The sequence below is a fragment of the Pleurodeles waltl genome, chromosome 1_2 (assembly GCF_031143425.1).
Source record: "Pleurodeles waltl isolate 20211129_DDA chromosome 1_2, aPleWal1.hap1.20221129, whole genome shotgun sequence".
Lineage (NCBI taxonomy): Eukaryota > Metazoa > Chordata > Amphibia > Caudata > Salamandridae > Pleurodeles > Pleurodeles waltl.
The window spans coordinates 1039151852-1039170533 of record NC_090437.1 but is presented as its reverse complement, the minus strand read 5'-3'; the positions used below and the strand labels follow the sequence as shown (position 1 = coordinate 1039170533).

The 18682-nt window shown below is 45.1% G+C and overlaps 1 protein-coding gene across 1 annotated transcript in view; it reads right to left on the bottom strand.

Moving 5' to 3' along the window:
- Window positions 1-18682, bottom strand: part of ARAP2 (ArfGAP with RhoGAP domain, ankyrin repeat and PH domain 2) — a 1093539-nt gene that overhangs the window by 421755 nt on the left and 653102 nt on the right. Inside the window, exon 21 of the mRNA XM_069202133.1 lies at window positions 15574-15786. Coding sequence (XP_069058234.1) covers window positions 15574-15786 — 213 coding nt within the window. The remainder of the gene's footprint in view (window positions 1-15573; window positions 15787-18682) is intronic.

Below are 18682 nucleotides of genomic sequence, written 5' to 3'. Positions count from 1 at the left end.
CAGTGTAAATGACAGTTTAGTATCTGTCAAGTGGAAAGATGTTTGTAGGTGCAGGGTACTCCTGTTTGTATTGGAGAAATTTTAGTGTTTGAAGTTTTGGGTCAAAGATGTAATCAATATCAGTGGCAGTCAGTGAGATTTCCCACTGAATACAATGTGGCAGTAATGCTTTAGCATTAGGAACGTTTGCTTTAGTGACGGCTTCTAATGCCGTCACCGGGTCGATGACAATAATGCGTTTGCCTTGGGCAAGCGGGCCTCTACTTGGTGCCAGCCATCTGCACAGCAGTCAGAATCTTTTCTGTGGGTGCAAAGCATTGTTCTACGTTTGAGTATAAATGTGATTTGTATGCTATGGGCACATTGTTGCCCTCATTAAAGGTGACATAGGTGAAACCGATGGCACCAGCAATTATTCTGATGACCAAATTTGTTTTCTTGTCACATGTGTGTAAGTGTTTTGCTTGTAGCATATCTTGCTGCAATCCTCTAAGGATGCAATTGTGTTCAGCTGTCCAGTGTCTGTTTGAGAAATCTGGGCAAATTAAATGATATAGTGGTTTTATACATTGTGCATAATCTGGACTGTAAGTTCTGCCAAAGTTAAAGAAACCAAGTAGTGACTATAGTTTCTTGATGGTATTTGATGAATGAAGTTGAGCGCATTTTTCTAAAAAGTGTGGGGCAAGGCTCTTGCCTTCATCTAATAGCTCATATCATATAAGAACACTACACTGAGAAAGGCTACTTTAGTTTTCATAAAATTGAATTTGTAGCCCATGGCAGCGTATTCTAAAATGATCTGATAGACCCTGGCAGGATGAATGTTGAGGTCGTCACCTGTGAGATAGATGCCATCCACATAGGACAACGCCTCAGGATCAATATCATGCAATACTGATGTTACACGGACAGAAAACAACCCTGGGCTGTTCTTATAGACCTGGGGCAAACGGCAAAAACGTTTTTGTGAGCCAAATGAGATTGCACTCAGGTCCAGACTTTTATGCACAGAAAAAACATTGTAAATATCCATGGTTGTTTTGTATTTCTTGAGCACTATGTTAATTAGTGTTGTGTGCATTTTGTTTTGCCTATGTGCGTGTATAGTTGTTTAAGTGTATGTAATCTAAGACTATTCTAAATGAATGGTCTGGTTTTGCAAAAGGGAATAACAGGTTATTCATTGCAGAGACACAGGGCTCTATTAGTCCCTGGTACTCGAGCTGAGTGAGGTTCTCACTCACTGGAGCTTTAGCCTCATGTCTAACAGGATATTGGGGCTGAGGTGTAGACCTGATAGGCATTGCATGGTAGGGAGAATCCTTATTCCACCCTACATGGTTGTGGTACAGCATAGGTGTCTGCACCAAAGCAAAGTCAACAGTGTAGTCGTCTTTTACCGTATCTGGAACAAGATCTGAGAAAGAAGGCAAAATGACATCTTCCCCATGTGGGAGCTTGCAGACGTACTAGGGTGGCCAGTCTCTTTCTGCCAATAGGATCTCACAATTAAGTTCTTCCCAAAAAAATACAATAATAGTGCACTCTATGTCTCCCTCAATTTGTATATTTAAATCACAAACCCTGTCAGGTGGGAGAATACCCCTGTCTGCAGTTTCAACTACAAAAAAGTCGTTAGTTGCTGTCACATCCAGATGGTCTTTCAGACTCTGGAGACATATTATGACTTCTGTCGCACTGTCTCGCAGGGTCCCTGCCCACGTATTATTCCTCAGCAATGTTCTCAAGTTTGCTGGCATGTTTTATTGAAATTGCTGCCACCTTCTTCTGTTGGAACTGTGGCTTTTGTTGTGGGGGTTGTCTTTTTTCTTGTCTGAAGTTTCATGCAGTCAGTGCATTGCTCTGACCTGCCCAGTCTCTCACTCCATCTATCTGGTGAGCTCTGAAAGGAACAAGAAGAACGTGCATCAATATATCTCTCAGGAGCCTTCAAAGTTTCTCTATTTCTGAGATTATTTCTCTTTTCTGAGCTCTCCAGATGTGGAGAGTCTGCTCTTTGACTTTGTCTGTCTTTATTTTGTTTTTGATTATCCCAGTGTTTTTTTAGAACCCTCTTGTGCTCGTTTAGTACCCTTCTTAGGGGTGATACTCTAAATTTCAGGTGTCTTCGGCTTGACTCCCAAAATATACCATCCTACACTAGTACAGGTTTCGGAAATAATTTTCGGTAGTTGATGCTCCTGTTCCAGCTGTGGAATCTCCCCGAGTTGATGGCGTATAGCCACGCTACTGCTTACCCTTTAATGTTATTGAGTATTATTGAGAAGACTGTGTCTAAGTTATGCTAAATTTTCATCCCCAAATCCAGGGCTGGAGCAGCCCGTGCTCATTTTGATATTTATTTTAACACTTCTGGTAAGGTGGCAAGCATCGGGGTACCAAGGGTGGTAGTTTAAGCTGAAGCAAAGACTCTACCTCAGGAGGTGCAGTCGTCTACTGAGGGAACCATTCCAAATGGCAAGGACAATGTGAGAATTCTATGTTTATCATGGGCTTCTGTATGGGGAAACACTGCTTCCAGCTGGTCATTTTTTTGTGCTATCCAGAACAGAATTTTCTCATGTTCCTTGAGTGCCTGCCTAGGATAGAATGTACTGTTTGTGGGTTAATCCTAATCATGCCCAATTGGTGACCAGCTGGTGCATCACGTGCTGGGATGGTATTCAAGGTTTGCATAACAAATTGTACTAATCGTCTGTAAAGTGGTACTAGCTCATTGTAAAGTATGTGTAAGTCAGCTATTTGCATTGCCTGTATGGCAGGATGTGGTGTGTATGTGGCAAACATAGGCCATGTCAGTCCGTCATTACTGAAGGGACCAAATCTCACGGGTTGTATTACATGTGGTAGAGTGCCTGTTAGACCGGACAGCCTTAGGGTGGTACTGAAAGGGGACCTTGTGCACTTGAAAACCACCCTTTGAAGTCTCCCTCACTTTAAAGGCACTTTTGGGTATATAAACTGGGTCCCTGACCCTACCAACTTAGACACTTCCTCGGACAGATACTCTGGCCCCTTGCACTGCTGAGAAGTGCTCTCCAAGGGCTTGGATTGAGCTTGCCTCCTTTTTCCTGAAGCCTCAGGGACCAAAATGACTTCTTCTCTTCAAAGGAACTCCTTGTGTGGTGAAAATCAATGCACAGCCTGCCGGAATTGACACATATCCTGCCTAGCGGTGAAAGAATCACTGCATCGCTGCTCCAGAACAACACAGCCCAGCTCCCAGAGGGGAGATCGACCCAGAGCCAGCGTTGCGACCGGAACTTCGATGCACAGCCCCTGTATCAACACATTGCTGAGTTGGAACGATGCAGCCCAACTTCCTGCATGAGTAATCAATGCAGCGCCTGCAGTGCAACGGAAATTTCGCTGCATCGCATACAGGATCAACACAGCACCTCTAACGTCATCCAGCACGCCCAGGATTTCCACGCATCGTCCCTGGGTGTCAAAAGACACCGCATCGCAAATAGGATTCAAGCCTCTGCGCTGGAATTCGAACCAAAGTCCTTGCCAAAAGGAATGACACATCGTCTGTGTGCGACCGGAAATCTGACGCACACCCTCCGTTTTCCACGCATCTCCTCCTATGTGGTCTCCTTGCATGTAATTTTGACGCATACCAGGGACTTTGTGCACACAAGAGACTTTTGTTTGCATTTTAAAGACTTAAGACTCTTCTTATCATTGCATCGATCGTTTTGACCTTAATTAATTCACTCAGATAAATATCTTATATTTTTCTAAACATGTGTGGTGTATTTTTGTGGTGTTTTCACTGTGCTATTGCATAATTTATTGCACAAATACTTTACACATTGCCTTCTGAGTTAAGCGGGATTGCTCACTGCCAAAACAACATGTCACTGGCTGGGTCTCAAGTAGGAGCTGGAGAGTTTGACTTAGCCAAGCTGGAGACAGACAATGTCAGCCAGCTGAAAGGGTTCTGTAAGGGGATAGGAGTACCTACCCGGGGTGGCTCCCGGAAGGAGGAGTAATAAAAGGCACTGAGGGCTTGGGCAGAAGCCCGTTCACAAGAGGATGTTCAGGTGGAGGAGCCAGAGGTTGGCCCCTCAAAGGATTTGCCACCAGCAGTGGGGGATGTTACTCCTGGATTGGTGCCTATGGCCTGACTGCAGAGAAAAAGAGAGAGGAGAGAGTATTTCAGTTGCAAAGGGCAAGTTAAACATGGAGGTAGAGGAAAGGAAAGCTCAGAGAGAGGCAGAGGAGAGAGAGGAGAGCTGAGGCTGCAGCTGAGAGCGCCGTGGCTGAAAAGAAACTTCTTCTGTCTCATAAACTGAGTCTCAAAGAGCTGGACCTCAAGTCTAAGCAGTCTGAGTCCAGCAGTGATGGTGGCAGTATACATGCAGGACTTGCTGGAGAAAGGAAGGTTTTTATGCCCACAGAAGTAGTGCCTGGTTATGTGGTGGGAGATGACGTCTTTGCTGCCTGTGAAGTTGGATTAAGGGCCCATGGGGTTTCTGAATACCAATGGGGGGCGGGTCTGTGGAAACATGTTCCAGTTGTTGGGAGGGACACACTCCTCACATTAGACCAAAAGGATCAAAACATATACTCACCCATTAAGGTCATTTTGATTGCCAAGTTTGGGCTCACCCCTGAGAAGTACCGTCAGAGATTCAGGTACAGCACCAAACTCTCCACACAAACCTGGGATTACTTTTTTGACTTTTCCAGGAAGGCACTGAATGGATGGGTGCAGGGCAGTAAAGTAGATGACTATGTGGGGTTGTATAACTTGATCCTGAGAGAACAGATAATCAGTATTTGCTTTGCAGAGTTGCGCCAGCACCTGATTGACAGTAAGCTGACTGATCCTAGGAAGCTTGCTGAGCAGGTGGACCTCTGAGTTAGCACTGGTGAGCCCAAAAAGGTATCTGGGGGGACACATAGTCGCTGATAATTGTGAGAGTTACATACCAGTGGCTCTAAATCCCTTTGAGTGGGGAGAGGGGGTCTCTGGTACTTTAAAAGTCCTGCCATGCCTGTGAAATGTCTGTTAGGCAACAACCTTGAGCATACTACCTAGAAAGAGGTGGAGATCAGGTCCCTCCTGGAGATGTTAGGTTTGACTGAGTGGGTCTACATAACCACAAGGTCCAGGGCTGCCCTGGAAGGGAGTCAAGGGTTTCTGAAGCCTGGAACAATGGCCCAGACAGATGTTAAAGGGAGGGGCAAAGGGCGCTGAAAACCAGTCCCAGACGTTCCCATGGTGGTTGATGGGGTCGCAGACAAGGAGGCCCCTGAGCCAACTGGGGAGGATATTGCTGCCCTGGGTAACCTGCCTGAGCTTGCTAGCTGGGAAGCTGGCGGTAGGGCAACCAGCGAGGAATGCTGCAAAGTGCAGAAAGAGTAACCGACTCTTGAGGGTTTGAGGTGACAGGCCGCGGACCAGGCAGTAGGTGAAGCATCTGGTGATCACCATCTCTATTGGGAGAATGATCTCCTTTACAGTAAGCCTAAGGTGGCGGAAGCTGGGGCAGCACGTGTGCTGGTTTTCCCCCAGTGGTACCGGGCCTTCCTACTGGGTTTGGCTCACGACATTCCCCTGGCGGGACATTTGAGGCAAGAAAAGACCTTTGTCAGGTTTGTCACCCACTTTTATTGGCCCGAATGTGGGTGGCCTCAGATGCTTTCTGTAGGTCCTGCCCAACATGCCAGGCCAGTGGGAAGAAAGGGAAAAGGCTCAAGGCCCCACTGATCCTATTTCCCGTCATTGGCACCCCCTTTGAAAGGGTGGGCATCGACGTCATTGGTCCCCTGGACCCCAAAACTGCCCTAGGCAACAGATTTATCCTGGTGTTGGTAGACCATGCCACCCAGTAGCCAGAGGCGATCTCTCTAAGGACACTGACTACACCGGTGTTGACCAGAGCTCTAATGGGGATATTTATCCATGTGGAATTCCCAAAATAAGTTGTGTCTGACAGACTCATAAACTTCTTGTCTGTGTACAGGAACTCCATGTGGGATGCATGTGGGGTAACCTACCGGTTGCCCACCACTTACCATCCACAATCCAATAGGCGTGTGGAAAAGTTCAAGAAGACTCTAAAAGGCATGATCACATGAGGCATAAGTGGGACGTCTTCTTGCCATGCCTTGTCTTTGCTTATAAAGAGGTGCCCCAGAAAGGGGTGGGGTTCAGCCCCTCTGAACTTCTCTATGGGTACCCTATCAGGGGACGCCTAAGCATGGTAAAAGAGGGGTGGGAGAAAGCTCCAAGGATGTGCTCAGTTACATGCTGGCCCTCTGCAACCAGATGCAATGCTTCTGGAAACAGGCCAAGAGCAACCTCAAGACCAGAAAGTCACCCTGGTAGAATTGTCACCTGGAAACAAAGTATGGGTAATGGAGCCAGTAGAGCCTAGAGCTCTCCAGGACAGCTAGACTAGCCCATTCAAGATCAAGGAGCGGAAGGGGGGCTCTTACTTAGTGGACCTCAGGTCCCCTAAAAGCCCCTTTAGGGTGCTCCATAAGAACAGACTGAAGCCTCATTTTGAGAGGTCTAAAGTCAGCATGTTTCTGGTGACAGATGAGGGCATGGAAGAGGAGAGTGAAGCTCTCCCCGACCTCCTCTCTATCAAGGAAGGAGATGGGTCAGTGGAGGGTGTCAATCTCTCTTATTCCCTGACCCTAGATCAGAGAGGAGACTGCTACGAGTTATTTGAGAGGTTTTCTTCCCTGTTTTCCCCTCACCCCTGGGCTCACACACTTGTGTGTCCATGATATTGACACAGGAGACAGTCCCCCTGTAAAGAATACAATTTATAAAGTGTTAGATAAGGTGAGGTCCAGCATCAAGGATAAAGTTGCCAAAATTCTGGCTCTTGGGGTGATAGAGAAGTCCAGCAGTCCCTGGTCCAGCCCAGTGATGTTGGTTCCCAAGACTGCCTCTCTTGGTGCCAAGCCAGAGCTTAGGTCACCCCATCCCTCAAGCTGATGAGCTCGTAGACAGGCTAGGCACTGTCAAGTTCCTCAGTACCTTTGACCTCACATCAGGAATCTGGCAGATAGCCTTGACTGAGGGAGTAAAAGAGAGATCCGAGTTTTCTACTCCTGAGGGTCATTACCAGTTCAGAGTAATGCCCTTTGGACTGAAGAACGCCCCTGCTACCTTCTACCGGCTGGTTATCGGGGTCCTAGCTGGCAAGGATGCGTTCTGCGCAGCCTATCTAGATGACACTGCCGTCTATAGTTCCAGATAGGAGGAACACCTGCTCCACCTCAAGGAGGTGCTTCAGGCCCTGCAACAGGCAGGCCTGACCATCAAGGCCAATAAGTGACAGATTGGGCAGGGTTCCATAGTGTACTTGGGACACTAAGTAGGTGGTGGCAAGGTGCAGCCCCTCCAGGCCAAGACTGAAACAATCAAGGCCTAGCAACCACCTAGAATCCAGACAGAGGTGAGAGCCTTCTTAGGTCTCACCGGATATTACCACAGATTTGTTAAGGACTATGGCACCATAGTGGCCCCTTAACAGAACTCACATCCAAAAAGCAACCTAGGTTGGTGAATTGGACAGAGGCTTGTCAGAAAGCCTTTGACGGCCCCTGAAGGAAACCAGGTACATGGCCTGCGTGCTCAAGACCCCTGACTACTCCAAAGAATTAATTGTGCAGACAGATGCTTCAGAGCATGGCATAGGGACGGTCCTAGCACAGCCCAATGAGGAGGGCCTAGACCACCAAGTAGTATTTAGTAGAAGAAGACTATTACCACGGGAACAGAGGTGGAGTGTTATTGAAAGTGAGGCATTTGCTGTGATCTGGGCACTGAGGAACCTGAGACCATCCCTGTTTGGGACTCACTTCTGGGTTCAGACAGACCACAGGCCCCCAGATGGCTCATGCAGATGGGGGTGGGGGGAATCCTAAACTCTTGATGTGGTCCATTTCCCTACAGGGGATGGACTTTACGGTGGAGCATCGCCCGGGGACTGACCACACCAAAGCTGATGGTCTTCAGATACGTCCGCCTTAGCGATGAGAGCTCTCAAGGGATTGGGTAGCTCTTCCCACTTTCAGCCTGGGGGGGACACATGTTAGACCTGATAGCCTTAGGGTGGTCACCCCCAAATTTGTGCCTGCCTCCATCCACTTTTTGACACTGTTTTTGCTGGTTTTAGGACTCTGCACACTTTACCACTGTTGGCAAGTGCTAAAGTGCACATGCTCTCTCCCTTAAAACATGGTAACATTGGCTCATACCCAATTGGCATACTTAATGTACTTGTAAATCCCTAGTACACTGCACTACATGTGCCCAGGGCCTGTACATTAAATGCTACTAGTGGGCCTGCAGCACTGATTGTGCCACCCACATAAGTAGCCCTTAACCATGTCTCAGGCCTGCCATTGCAGGGCCTGTGTGTGGAGTTTTACTGCCACCTCGAATTGGCATTTAAAAGTACTTGTCAAGCCTTAAACTCCCCTTTTTCTACATATACGTCACCCATAAGGTAGGCCCTAGGTAACCCATAGGGCAGGATGCTGTGTAGGTAAAAAGCAGGACATATCTCTGTGTGTTTTATATGTCCTGGTAGTGTAAAACTCCTAAATTCATTTTCCACTACTGTGAGGCCTGCTCCTTTCATAGGCTAACATTAGGGCTACCCTCACAGAATGTTTGAGTGGTAGATTCTGATCAGAAAGGGGTAAACAGGTCATATCTAGTATGGCCAGAATGGTAATACAAAATCCTGCTTATTGGTGAAGTTGGATTTTATATGACTATTTTAGAAATGCTACTTTTAGAAAGTGAGCATTTCTCTACACTTGAAATCCTTCTGTGCCTTACAGCCTGTCTTCAATCAATGTCTGGTCTGGGCTGGTTGACAGCCCCCTTGTGCATTTCACCCTGACAACCACAAACACAGGATGCTCAGTCACACCTGCACACATCTGCAAACTGAATGGGTCTTCGAGGGCTGGAAGGGTGGAAGGCCTGACATTTCAAAGGACAGTGACCTGCCCTCACACAATAGACTGCCAAACCCCCTACTGGGACCCTGGTAGACAGGGTTGTACTGAAAGGGGACCTTGTGCACTTCAAAACCACTCTTTGAAGTCTCCCCCACATCAAAGGCAATTTTGGGTGTTTGAACTGGGTCTCTGACTCTACCAACTTAGACACTTCCTGGGAGAGATACTCTGAACCAGATCCTTCAACTTGCCAAGAGGAGCTGCCTTGCTGCCCAAAGGACTCACCTGGACTGCTCTGGTGTGAAGGAGTGCTGTCTTGCTGTTGCCCTGCTGCTTTGCTGGCCCCTGGCTCTGCTGATAAGTGCTCTCCGAGGGCTTGGATTGAGCTTGCCTCCTGTCTCCTGAAGTCTCAGGGCAAAAAATACTTCTTCTCTTCAAAGGAACTCCTTGTGTGGCAAAAATCGATGCACAGCCTGCCGGAATTGACAAACAGCCAGCCTAAAGGTGAAAGAATCACTGCATCACCGCTTCGGAACGACAAAGCACGAGTGGAGATCGATGCAGCACCAGCGATGTGACCGGAACTTCAATGTATAGCCCATCGGATCAAAACTTCTCCGAGTCTGAATGATGCAGCCTGACTTCCTGCAGGAATTGACATAGCGCCTGCCTGCCGTACGGCAGAAACTCCTCTGCATCGCCCACCGGATCGACGCAGCACCTGTGACTTGGTCCTGCACGCCCAGGATTTCCACGCATCGTCACTGTGTGTCAAGAGAAGCTGCATCGCAAAGAGGATTCAAGCCTGTGCATCGGAATTCAACGCAAAGTCCTTGGTGCTTGCAAAAGAATTGATGCATCGTCTGTGTGAGCCCGGAAATCAGATGCACACCCTCCATTTTCCACGCATCTCCTCCTCTGCGGTCTCCGTGCATGTAATTTTGACACATACAATGTATTTTGTGCACACAAGAGACATTTGTTGCTTTTTAAAGACTTAAGACTCTTATTATTGCAAAAGTGATATTTCAACTTGTACTTATCAAATCTTGATCGTTTTGACCTTAATTAATTCACTCAGATAAATATCTTATTTTTTTCTAAACCTGTGTGGTGTATTTTTGTGGTGTTTTCACTGTGTTATTGCATCTTTTCTTGCACAAATACTTTACACATTGCCTTCTAGGTCAAGTCTGACTGCTCAGTGCCAAGCTGCTAGAGGGTGGGCACAGTATAATTTGGATTGGGTGTGACTTACCCCGACTAGGATTGTGATCCCTACTTGGACAAGGGTCTATACCTCTGCCAACTAGAGACCCCATTTCTAACAGCTCCAATGAACCAATTGTGATATTCTTGATAGGAAATAAATATCTCTAAATACTGTTAAGCTTGGTACCATTGCAGCTTGTTCACTATTCTATATGTGTGAAATGTATTTGTTATGTCATCATCTTCGGGAAAGAAATAAAAATTTTATTTGGAACATTTCATGAATTTCCAAGATAAATGTGACATCCCCACCCTCATCTGTTAAGCCATGGGCTACTAAATGTTGCTTCATGCATGCCTGACATTTTCTGAATTGTCTATGGTGTTAGCCATGTTGAACAATGGGTACAGAGAAGGAATACCAAATGGGGAAAAGTCCTTTGAAGGGTTCAAGCGTGAACAACCTACAGCCCAGTTAGGTGCTCCCTATTCAGCTGAGGAAGATTATCCCTAAGACCACAATGTCTCTGTATAATGGTACTTAGGTTACCTACTGTGTGTGAGACGGAGATACTCAGGATATCTGTAAACTAGTTCCAAAACACCACTGGTGGTGGCGCCATGTCATAGTTGGATTCTCGCTCCTAAGCGAGACTGCTGGTTTAGGGATGAGAGCATTTTTTTTGTAGGCAACTGAGTCACTCCTAAAACAAGTCACAACTGTCGGCCCAACCCTCCTTGCTCACAAGCAGTACTTCACAAAAACTGAAATAGCAAAGCTGATTTCTAGCAGCTTTATGCATGGACTCTAGATAAGACATATCGGGGAAGTTGTGGTGGAACGGAAGTCACCCTTTTCTCTCATTAGCAACAAGTCTGATACACACAAAAGCAATGAAGGAGATAATGGAAAGTTTTCAATATAATTATTGAAAAGGCTTCAATCTACGATAAAATCCATGTGCTGCAATGATTAGGATAATGAACAGTAAAAGAAGCAGAATGATGAAGATGAGAGTTGTGAATATAAAAACAACGGGCCATCTTACCATAAACATGAGATATAAAATCCCTAAGAAAGCCTAGTTCTCTAGCCTAGTGAGAGCTAGGTATGATAAACCTAATCTGCCAGTACAATGTCAGTGAGAAGCACCCCCCCAACCCTTGTTACTTTGGAATGAGGTCTTTGGTTCAGACTCCGTGGTGACACAAAGGCTGAGTTCTGCAGCAAGGTGACGTGCAGCATAGATGTCATCTGGAAGGAACCCCTCTAATGAACTTGTCCATGTGGGATGTATTTATGCAGATCCCTGACACAGCCATGCTCCTAAACAACCGATAAGGTGGCATACTTGTAGCTGCAATTATATTAACAATCCACAACAAATGTGCATTATGTTAGGGACATGATGACAATGATGACGTATATCACTGATGATGATGCAGATAATGACTGACGCAGATAATGCCTTCTCAGAGTGGCACTGATAAAGCAAATCAAAACATTTCTTATAAAGTTTAACCAATGGCAGCCACCTAGAAGATATAATAAAATAATTGAAATAAAACAGTAAGTTGAGTAGGTACAAGGTCACTAGGTGATGGAGGCACAGGCCTGTAAACCAAAGGTTAAGCTAAACTCCTGTGTTCTAATAGGAAACTAAAATGGATTCACAACAAAATATGTCCCCTAGTATTTACCATTGACAACAACCCCACATCTATCATTATCATCGATCTGACTATTAAAGACAAAAGTGGCACATTGTACACCACATAATACAGAAAAACCCACGGCAAGAAATAATCTACTCAATATATAACAGACATCCATTCACAAAGCCTAAAAAAGACAGTCTCCCCTTTGGATTATTTTTTATGTCAAGAATTAATTGCAGTTAAAAAATCAGACTATTTTTCCAAAGCAAAAATACTTTCAAATAAACTCAATGCTCATGGCTATCCACACAACATACAGAAAAGATCTATCAAGGGAGCATGGCATTACCATAGGAAATCTTTATTACAAACCAAAGAGAAACTAAACAAATATCTAGATTGGTTTGTGTGTCGACTTCCTCAGAAACACTATGAAATCAAATAAAAAAAGAAGTCTTAAAATACTGGCACTTACTTAACAATGACACCCTATTTACTGACAAACCAGTGTTTGCTTCTAGGAGGGGCTCTTATATTTTTATCTTACAGATAGATTAGTGAAAATATACTATGAACCAATTCAAGCATCAATAGGTCCGGGCTTACCACCAGTAACTGGCCAGTGCGATGTGAATGTGTATGGTCTGTGACAGTTGCAGTGTTCTGAAATTTAATTTAACATCAATAGCATGAACTTTGGAGTTAAACATTTCTCCAATTGCAATATAAAGCTGTTAATTATTGTATCCACCAGGGGCGTATTGCAGGCCAATGCAGCCCCTGCAAAGCAGGAGGGGCCCTAAACCTTCAGAAGGGCCCCATTCAGCACAAGGCTGATGACTTTCTGTGAAATATTCAATACTCAGGATACCCTCTTCACATTGGCATCCAACGCCACTGCGTTTTGTCATACACTGGCAAAATGGCAAAGGAGATTCGCAAAGGCATTCTGCAACATCAATTTTGCATTAGATGACACACTGAACATGCCCCCTTAGTTGATAATTATCTACAACACAAACATGCACTGTGAGAGAAGAAATGGTGGGTATTCAAGGTAATAAAAACACCACCCGGAATCACAATGTTTATTGATAGCTTTTCTTTCATGAAAACATGAGGATATGGAAGGTGAACTGTGTAACTAAGGGGTTTAAAGTACACAATACAGTACAATACAGTGAGATTTCTAAAGCGCATAGCTGCCCAACCAGGGGTCTCGGCACATGAGGCAAAGGGAAACCTTGCACCACCTTTATGAAAGCCATGTCTTTAGTTATTTCCTAAACTGTGGTTCATTAGAGATCTGGAACAGGAAAAGCTATCTGTAGAAAGGTCATTAATGGCAATGTTATGATATTAATGTGTAACAATACTCTATTTATTTAAGATATAAACTCATTTTTTCTAAATATTTCAATAGGGATCATTGTCCATACTTTCAGCACTGACAACCCCCAATATGCACCTGATGATTGATTGCAACCTTTTTGTATTCACAACTGTATACTTCCACCACATGCACCATGAAAAAATAGAGCCGCAACAATGGGCTCTATGTATGGTACTTTACTGTCCTTTAAACCTTACTTTCTGTTTATATTGCCATTTTGTATATAGTTTTCAAAACGTTTATTGCTTTTGTGTTGATCCAAATATAAAAGTCTTTTACCTTGAATATGTTCCACGGTGGCCGCCATATTCAGTGTCACTTTTACAAATCAATAGATTAATGTTCATCACATTGTGGAAATAATAGTGACAAATACTGGTTAGTTCTTAGACCACTATGAGCACAAATTGTATGACTATGGCCTATACGACACTAATAGTAAGTCCTCACCAAACATGACCACCACCACAGCTATATTTTGGTACGAATTGCCAAATTACCCAAAATACAAACCTTTCCCCTTTATCAATACCATTCATGGAACATTGATCCTTAATAGAGCCTTAAACCATAGTCTAGATCTGTTAATTACTACACTTGTGAGCATGAGGCTGTTTCATTCGCCCAATATGGCCACCGCATTTGGTGGTGGTTCTCGCCTCTCGTTTAGTGTGGGTTTACCTAGCATATTATGCTATCTGGAAGAAGAGGTTGTTGCCCTTCAGTCCTGTCAGCGAGATGTGTGTATCTTTACTAATGCAAGAATACAAGGTGAGTCACCGCCAAGGGCAAGGTTTCTCTCCCCTTCATCTCTCTGTGGCTTAATGCCACTAGCTGCATTTTCCCCCACCAATCGAGTTCGAGGGGGCCCCCTCAAGTTTCGTTACGTCACTGGCCCTTGACCGAACCACAACATGAAGTGAGCCAAGGCTACCTCTAGAAAGAGCACAAAGCAAAACATGCATGGCTTTATAAGTCTTGCAAATCAGAACAGTTAGCCCTTCTAAGTCTTGTACGTTATGCACAGTTAGATAAACAGGGTCTAATCTTCCCTTCTTCATGCGCGGGATAAAAGAGTTTTGAAGAAGCCATCCCTGTCTACTTAGAGAGGCTAATAGGGCCTGATAACCTGTACATACTGTACAGTACACATAGTTGGATGATCACTATTGCGGTGCACATTTCCACAAAGGAGCGAAGCTCTTAGCCTGGTTCCAATTGCAGGGCATTATGTCATTAATAAGTGGCATAAGGCACATCACCATTTTTCATCTCTAACAATTTCAATTCAGTTTCGTCAGTGTTCTTCCAAGAATGCTTATTCCTATGTACCTCGTTCACGCTCACAAGTGAATGCAGCTGGAGGGACTTCTATATACTCTTTCTAATCATACTGAATGCATGCAATGCACACATCTTTAAACCCTGCCTATCATACCACATTTTTTGTTTGTTTTTACAAAGGCTTTTATATTTTTGAAGCAACCACCCCTCTTCTAACCTTGCCCCAGTGCCTAATTTGTAAATAAAGAGATGCCGGTGCTCAAAGCCCTTCTTTTAAACACGAGGCTGCTGTGATTAAATCTGCCAGCACTGAATACTGAGGCAGCAATCCTGAAGCCATCTCGGGTCTCTTCAATCCATTTACGGCCACCCCTGCCACTTCAGCTCATCCTGCAACTTTCTACTTTCCCCCTTTATGACGCTTTTTAGTTTTTCCGTCTTTCCCATAAGTGTCTTTTGCTCGCAGCAAATGCTTGAGACATAAGAATAAGCCCTGGCCCTCACAAATAAGTGCCAGTGCTCAGCACCGGGAACAACAAGCACAAATTAAGCACTGCCTTCCCCCCACCACCCTCACAAACCAGCTCCTGTGCACTTCAGCAACAGGTACACGAAATGCAAGTGGGTGTGGATTATAACTGACCTACTGGCTTTGCCAATTCTTAAAATCATTTGCTATAGTCTAGTGACAGTTTAATCTATTTTACAGGCATTTGAATAAAATTCTTCCTTCTTCCTTCAAAACACACCAAAAGGCAGAAATCACATTATAAAGCAAGTAAGATGTACAAAAAGGTTTTGCAATTCTGGTGAAATAAGGACCAATTAATAAAAAACACAAAAGAACAAGAAACAAGTTGTAGAATCGAACAAGAATCGAATCGAACAAGAATCGAATCGAACAAGAGAAATCAAACAAAATTCCTAGTGGCCACCAAAAACGTTTTTAATATTTTATGGGCATACTGCAGGCGAGATATGTTACACACAATCACATAAATTATTCAGAAACGAATGATAAAAGCAATTTTAAAAGAAAAAGACTGTGTGCTCACCCAGAACAGAAATCCAATAAGGATAAAGCTCTTTGGTGAGTAAGGCATCGTCTATCTCAAACAAAAAGCGTTTTAATACATCCGTCACATCCTCAACCTGGTGTTGTCCGACCCGGAGTTTCACACTCCGAGCATCTTTTTTAAATTGTTCCAGTAATTCTCTTGCATTCGCTGGATTGCCATTTGTCACGTGGAGAGACTTGCTTCCTAACCCTGAAATTAAAGAAACAACAGAAATCAGAAAGAGTTAAAGGTTATGTGTTTTTTGTCGCAAGAAGTAAATAGCCTGCTCGATGGGGAAGGGTCCACTGTTTAATACCAACCCCCTTCATATCCCTGCCTTAAGCATGTGCAAAAGGATGTGGCCTAACAGCCAGAGCTGCCAACTTAGAAACTGGGGAACCAGGTTAAATTCTGGTCTTGGCCTCAACATCCTGTGAGTTTGTGTTAATCACGTAATCTTGTGTAATGTGACTGGTGGAGATCTATCTATCTATCTATCTATCTATCTATCTATCTATCTATCTATCTATCTATCTATCTATCTATCTATCTCCTTCTGGCGATAGCCAGTAGGTAGTTATAGTTAGGACCAACTTTTGCTATTTTTGTTTTGCTAATAACTTTGGCACCCTTTTACAAATCTTTATGAAATTTTCAAAACTCATGCTAATTAGTTCAGCTGCTGTCTGGAAAGTTTTGGGGTAATTCGTCATGCAGGTGCTGGGAAAAAGGGGGGTGTCCCAAAACACTTTTTCCCCATGCATTGGATATAAGGATTTTGAAATTTTTGAACACAACTACATCCTGAACTACTGAACGTATAGTAAATTTAACAGAAAGCTAGATCTTGGTCCAGAAAGATCTCTCTTTGTTATTTGGTGAAAATCTGTTCAGTAGTTTTGGAGTTATTAAAGCACAAAAAATACAGATATCAGGGTGCACTCACCTACTCACACACCATACCCCTGCCATGGGCAACGTGGGGATAGGTACACGTGGGGGTGTTGGCTGCAGGGCCTGGCCACAGCAGAGGTGGTGGTTGTATTAACGTATGGTATTTATATATTATGTTACGTTTTTTTTAAAAACCAGACGTGCAGTGAAAAACAAAAATGTTTGCAGGGACGTTATAGTTAGGTTCACATTTTAGGGTGCACTAGAGATTCCGATGAAAGAAGACCACACAGTAGTGCACCTCAGCGGACTGTGGCCGGACATTCAGCATTAATCCTTACTCTGGGAGCCCATCCACCCTGCGAAAGTGCAGAATTGAGAGATGTTGAGTGGGGTGATCTTGTACAAGCGACAGTGGGAGCTATTGGGGGCAGTGCGACACCCACAATATAAACAGAAGGCTTTTGCACCATAACAACATGGTGGCAGTGTTTTGCTGAGTGACTGCACCATCGGGGAGTGTACGGCAGTGGTGGCTGCTCATGGATATGGAGGCTGTCAGATACTCGTCTGGTGGCTGTGGATTTGTGAGGGGCCACTGGGCGTGGACTGAGCATGGAGTGGAACTACATGGTGCCAGGGAGACCGTGCAGCCTGTGAACAGGGCTATCTAACTTGTGAACAGGCATGACCAGGCCTGCAGCGGCCTGCCAGCCATACAGGCTGCTGGGTCCTGGATCATTCTCCTGAGGAGGGTGTGCAAGGGCCGTGAGAACAGTGGAGTGCCCCAGATGGTGTCAAGGGGAATGACACTAGAGGAAACTGCGTGACCCCCTACTTCAGTGTGGCTTCTGCCTTCCTCCCAGAGAAGGCCTCATTCCCCCCGGAACTCAGGAGGCCCTTGATCCTTAGCGAGTGAGCTCTGTGGTGGAGTGGGATACAGGCGATGGCCCTCACGACTAGGCTGAGGGACCCGAAAGCCTTAAAGCGACATTGCTTCGCATGCTTGAGGCCTCACCTACTCACACACCATACCCCTGCCATGCACAGCTGATATACTACCTGGTGGAAGCTGGTCCTGTTGCTGCAGTTGTCTTCATTCCGCACTCCACTGTACATCGCGATTGGCTGGAAGTGGTGGTGGGAGGCAGTCAGAGAGCTCCGACTGGAAGAGGACGGAAGGACGTGAACACTGGTGCGTCCTTTGCCTACACACCTATTGTCTTGACCATCACACATGGTAGAGTGCTGGGACCTGTTAATTGCAGTGGCAACTATTTGTCCTTTATTTGGTATACAAAGTGGAAGACTGACAAGTAGCAAATGTGCCTTACATTTGAAGCTAAATGCGGTGGAAGGCCCCTGTGGGATAAGTCTCCGGGCGCCAAGCTAAAGGAGGCACAACATTGGAATGCACACTGCTGGCTATGCATCAACGTCTGCAATCAATTGACAGCAAAACTGATTTCCTAAACACACAAATGGACCAAATGGCGAGTAAATTAGACTGTCATGGGGTGTGCATAACAGAGGCAGAACAGCGCCTACCTGTGACTGAAGATACTCTGCAGAGCAAGAGGGAAACTTGTCTCAATATGGAGAAAGTGACAGCCCTCATTCAAGCAAAGAAAGAAGACCTTGAGGCAAGGACCTGTAGAAAAACATCTGCATTCTTGGTATCCCGGAGACTACCAATACAGGGAAAATGGGGCTCTATGTTGAGCAGCTCCTTAGAGATGTTTTTGGCGTGGAACATTTCTCCAATATGTTGATCATTGAGCGTACCCATCGATTCCTGTAAGCAAAGCTTCCTCCTGGTGCACCGCCATGACCCATGGTTGCTAAACTACTGTGACAGGGATGTGGTGCTCTGGCTTGCCAGAAGAGAGAGAAAGGCAATCCAGCATCAGGGAAATTAAATTGCTTTCTTTCCAAATTTTACCATGGCAGTCCAAGCAGCGAAGAACAAACTGATGCAAGCTGGTGTGGGATAGGCTACCCTATACCCGGCTAGAGTTTGTACAGACCTGCCCGAGGGACAGAAAATCTTTGTTACTCTGCAAGCCACTCTGGAGTTGATAATGAAAGCTGGTCTGGGTTGTAGACCCTCCTCAGACAAGGCTAACTGATGGATTTTTGGAATTAGCATGATATCAATGTTGGGAGACTTGGATGTTGCGGGTTGCCCTTAAGGGCCTGCTGTTTTCTTGCC